Source organism: Micrasema longulum, unplaced genomic scaffold, assembly GCF_059751315.1.
Source record: "Micrasema longulum isolate JH-2025_06_02 unplaced genomic scaffold, ASM5975131v1 h1tg003028l, whole genome shotgun sequence".
In the NCBI taxonomy this organism is placed as follows: Eukaryota; Metazoa; Arthropoda; class Insecta; order Trichoptera; family Brachycentridae; genus Micrasema; species Micrasema longulum.
Genome location: NW_028280135.1, coordinates 108,680 through 114,340, shown reverse-complemented (window position 1 = coordinate 114,340; position 5,661 = coordinate 108,680). Strand labels below are relative to the sequence as shown.

The 5,661-nt window shown below is 30.4% G+C and overlaps 1 protein-coding gene across 1 annotated transcript; it reads left to right on the top strand.

Annotated features, from left to right (window-relative positions):
- The first annotated feature begins 1,342 nt into the window (after nucleotides 1–1,342).
- On the top strand, nucleotides 1,343–5,395 carry LOC148271209 (uncharacterized). The gene is made up of 2 exons (XM_088241713.1): nucleotides 1,343–1,443; nucleotides 3,158–5,395. The coding sequence occupies exon 2, from the start codon at nucleotides 3,207–3,209 to the stop codon at nucleotides 4,287–4,289; it is 1,083 nt and encodes a 360-aa protein (XP_088097839.1). The 5' UTR covers nucleotides 1,343–1,443; nucleotides 3,158–3,206; the 3' UTR covers nucleotides 4,290–5,395.
- The last annotated feature ends 266 nt before the right edge of the window (nucleotides 5,396–5,661 follow it).

Genomic DNA, 5,661 nt, shown 5'->3' with positions numbered 1-5,661 from the left:
AAATTAAATAATATAGAAACATTATTTAAAAAATCACAGAGCCCATAAATATAATAAATCTGGCAAATGATCATTAAATTGTAATGCAACAATGTTGGAGTATGTCCAAATGCCTGCAGATAAGCTGGATTTCCTCCCTAGGGAGTTATTCACATTAAAATTTATTGCAACAGAGAGGGAAAACATTATTGAGAAGGGAACATTGTTGAATTGACTACCTGGTAAAAAAAGAAGTATAAAAATAAGAAAATCGTTTTCAGGCGTTGCCTAGTAGCTGATTTAGTTCAGCCGAATGAATCTCACCCACATAATAAAGGTTTCAGCTCCTTTACTTCACAAAATGTATGGACTGTAAATGCCTGGACTTCCATATTCCCTTCTCAGTAATCTTTTTTCCTTTCTGTTGCAATAAATTTAAATATCAATTGTAATGATTGCGATTCAATCTCCCTTGGAAAAACTAAAAGAAACTTTAATTTTAGAGTAAAAAAAAAACACTCAAATTAGCTACATAATAATCTTTTTTCTGAATTCACAAATCATCTGATAGAAAATAATTATGATTTCAATAAAGACACTGGATTTTAAGTTCACCATGTTGAAAATAAAATATTTAAATAGGACAACTTGCAAATCTTGGAAATGAAAAAAGCGATTAATAAAAAATAACCAAATAAATAATGCTTTCTTTAGTTTACTTTTAAATGATTAATTGAACGTTCTGTTCTTTGTTTAACGAATTTCGTTACATTTAATGTTCCTAAAACCCGTACGCGAACAAATACACGCAGCGGTATTAAAATACTTAAATATCAACAAATCTAGTACCAATTATTAAGTTATATTCGCCTATTCAGAGACTACATGAACTTGAGAGTGAATTTAGCACTATTGAAATATTTTCAGTTCATTTCCAACTTTATGTTTGCGTTTGTTTATTTTGTATAGTTGATCACTTTGCAGTTTATAGTTTAAATCTATATATGTATATCTTACAATGTATAAAAGCCCGATAGGTCATTTAAAATAAAATAAATAAACAAATAAAAGTTGATTTTAAAATTATTCCCTAGTAATAAATGTTGAAAATAAACAATAACTATTTGTGCTGCAAAAATGAAAGGACATGTCATAAAAAGCCTGTATAAATATAGAAAGCAGGGTATGTTTTATGGCGTTCTATCCTCTCTGTCTATACCTACGAAGGATTGGCGCGATGTGGTTTATTTGTTTAATTTACATTTAATGCCTGCGATATTTGGGTAGGTACTAAGAGTTTAGTTTATGGTTTAACAACTTTCACTTATTGCTTATGAATTTTAATTTTCCAGATAATTTGATAATCAAATTGGCGTCGTCTGTCATCTGTCAGTTGCGTTATTTTTTAACAATATATATTAAATTACAAGAAAAGCAACAGAAAGTAAGATTTTTGACTCTTTGGTAAGATAAATACCATTTTGCATGTCTAAAGCAATAGTTTAAGATGAAATATTGGTATTAAAACAATGACTGAAAACATTGTTGTGGGTGAATATATTCTGGTATGAAAACACCCTTTTAAATAAATATTTCATATCAACCATGTCGGGAATCGAACCCGAGACCTCTCGCATGGTAGTCAAACGGGCTGACCATTAGTATAATATAAAATATACAAATATTGCTATTTCTATTCTTCTATTTATTTTATTTCATTTTCTAGGAATACGCTTTGAAACTTAAGTAGTATTAATATTTATATATTTATTTATGTATTTACAGTCTTAAAATGTATCGAGTTTCTTTGTTTCAAGTCCCGACTAACTTGGAAATTCCTGTGTTTAGGAAGGGCCTTCTTTTTTACATGTGTTTTTTTTAAATTTCAATTCAATTCAAAGAATAATAATAACATTAAAAAAAACCATAAATATAAATTAAAAAACATGCAGTTAATGATAATATAAATTAAATCATAAATATAAATTAGAAGATATATATATATATATGTTATTTTCATTGTGCGCTTTGAAATATAAATAATAATATAGATGTACATATATACCTAGTTTTTAAAACAGTCTGAATATTTTGTTAATTATCTCTGTTTATTAAGTTAGTTTTCTTTGTTTATTCTCAAATGTAAAAACATTTCAAAAAAAGTATATTGTTAAGTGTCCTCGGCACGGGTAACCCCAGTGAGGTCACATTATTTTTATTATTGTTTATAGTTTGTAAGAGTAAAATATGAATAAATAAATACCATTAATAGTTAAACAATGCGACATAATTATATAAATTAGAAAACATACCGATAATAATAAAAATTGAAGCATAAATACAAATTATAGAATATAGCATTAGTAATTAAGAAATTAAACAGATATAAATTGGAAAACATACCGATAATAATAAAAATTGAACCATAAATACAAATTATAGAGTATAGCATTAGTAATTAAGAAATTAAACATAGATATAAATTGGAAAACATACCGATAATACTAAAAATTTAAGCATAAATACAAATTATAGAATATAGCATTAGTAATTAAGAAATTAAACAGATATAAATTGGAAAACATACCGATAATAATAAAAATTGAACCATAAATACAAATTATAGAGTATAGCATTAGTAATTAAGAAATTAAACATAGATATAAATTGGAAAACATACCGATAATACTAAAAATTGAAGCATAAATACAAATTATAGAATAAAGCATTAGTAATTTAGAAATTAAACCATAAATATAAATTGGAAAGCATACCGACAATAATAAAAATTGAAGCATAAATATAAATTTGATTATATACCGATAATAATAAAAAATTGAAGAACAAATATAAATTAGAGAACATACCATTTATAATAAAAAATTAAACATACGTGTTAATACTAGTATTAATAAAACAAATGTAAATTAATAAACATAAAAAGTTAAAATAAAATATAAATAAAAACAATAAGGAGATATTTGGCAATTAAAAGCAACACAATTTTTAGTCATGAAAATTATTTACTCGATGTAAAATAGAACAGTGTCGGAAAAGACTAAGTTTCATTGTATATCCTACTCAGACGCGGGTATTATGGTTCTGCACTAATTACTATTACTATGCCGTGTACTTAAAAATAAATAAATGAAAATATGAATATTTTTTTATTCTGCAGATCGCTTAAAACGTTGAAGAACTAATGAGGACATAAGTGGAACCTCGGGATGCAGTACGTGATAATTTCTTACATCGAAAATGACGGGCAACCTTCGGCTCTCGTCAACTTCCCTTCTGAGAATTGTACTGAAAATGCGTTTGTGGAAGAAGACGCATCTGCCCCGCCTGAGCCGAGCGCTAGTAACGAATTCGAAGGAACTGAAAATATACTCACTACTGAAACACATACCCAAACACAAAAATTAAATCCGAAAACGCAGAGAAAAAAAACGCAGGATGTAGTTAAAAATACGAAGTCATACCCTTGCTCTGAATGTAGTTTCACTGCAACAAAAAAACTCAATTTGAAGAAGCACGCAAAGACGCATATAAACAAAACCCCTTTATCTTGCGATATATGCCAATTTACCTGTTCTAGAAAGCCGTACATGAAAAACCATATGCTCATTCACATGCGTCAGAAATTATTTTGCAAAATATGCTCTCTGCCGTTTTCTAGAAAAGGAGATTTGAAAAATCACAAGCTTATTCACGCCACAATAACACTTTTCAAATGCGATTCTTGCAGCTACACGTGCTCTGAAAAGTCGTTCTTACAAAGTCACATGCTAACGCACTCCGGAAAGAAACCTTTCTCTTGTGAAGTATGCAATTTCAGATGCTCCAAGAAGACAGGGTTAGACAAGCACATGTCGAAACACTCAGAAAAATCATTTTCATGCGATACCTGTAAATTTTCTTGCACTTTAAAGAAATATTTAGTAAAGCACATCGGAGTTCATTTCGGTAAAAAACCGTTCGCGTGTAAGTCATGCAAATCTGCGTTTTCTACGAAGGTTTACTTAGCTAGGCACACCCTAACGCACACTGGCGAGAAACCATTTCCATGCCCTGTCTGCGAGCGTAAGTTTGCGCAATCAGCTCATTTGAAGAGACATATGCTCACTCACTCTGGAGAGAAAACGTTCGACTGTAACCAGTGCTCCTTCAAGGCGTATAAACAACCCGATCTGATGAAGCACAAGTTAACTCATTTGAGAAAAAAACCATTCGCGTGTAAAGTATGCAATCGAAAATTTTCTCAGAAAGGTAATTTAAAAAGACATGCTCAAAACCACACCAAAAAATAGACTGTCTTTTAATGTTACTGTGCATTATAATTCCCCTACCCGCACTCAATGGTGCATAGGGCACTGCAATGGTAATTCAATCGCTGCGTTTCAGCGATCATTTGCAGTATGCAGAAAGGAAAGATGACCAGCCTCACGCTTCTGGTTCCGAGGATCATGAAATACAGCAGTGAAAATCCGCCTGTTTCGTCAAAATTTCATATCCTTGCTGGGAATCGAGGCCAGGATATGGTACGTAAACGCCAAGCTAACCAGTAGACTTCCAGGTGGACTAATCACCACTCGATTTTCAACTGGAAAGAGCAACTTTGAGTGAGAACACTCGTCCAGGGTTTTGATTATATTTTACGTATCCAACTACATTTTGTATATTTCGTTCCGTCCAAACACGGTAAGACGTATATACGATACAAAATTGGTGCAACCGTTTGTTCAAATTGAAAGTTCGGAATGTGTCATGCTATTATTTTCGTAAGTTTGTGTTTAAAGATCTGTATGTCTTCAATGCTCCTATCTGTTGATCTCCTCTTTAATGTATGTTGATAACATTCAACCGAAATACTTTTCAACACCAGTTCGTTTATCCAAGTTTATCTGCTGGATTTAACGCACTAATCAAGGCTTCCATATTTCTTTCGCATAAAGCTTTTCCATCTCTGTTGAAACGTAAGTTAATTCCAGTAAATTATCTACTGCGCTTATTACAGTATTCCTTAATAAAGATTTTGACAAACACAAATGTAATCAAAATAAGTTATTATCAATTCCACTTCAGTATCTACCTACATATTGTAATCAATTTTATTAATATCAATTAATAAGCACCTATTCAGTGTTGTGTATTTATAACAAACATTATGACAAATAATCGCTTGTTCCCTTGAATAATATTGATCATCGTTAAATGTTGTATTTTAATTAATATTTTGTAATAATATTTCTGCCAAGTATCTGACTGTCAAATAACGGTTTGTTCCCATAAATATCATCGTAAAATGTTGTATTTTTATCAGTGTACCTATTGCCATTATTATATGTCTTAAATTAGCTGACATTACGATAACGTCAGTCAATAAAAGTTTGTTCCCACAAATATCATCGTAAAATGTTGTATTTTAATCAGTGTTTTGCCATAGTATTATTGCCAAGTTAGCTGACCTTACGAGAATGTGAGTTAAATAATAGTTGGTTCCCATAAATATCTTCGTGAAATGTTGTATGTTGTCTTTTAATCAGTGTATTGTCATTATATCTCTGTCAAGTTAACTGACATTAAGAGAACAAAAGTTTGTTCCCACAAATATCATCGTAAAATGTTGTATTTTAATCAGTGTTTTGCCATAGTATTTTGCCAAGTTAGCTGACCTGGGGA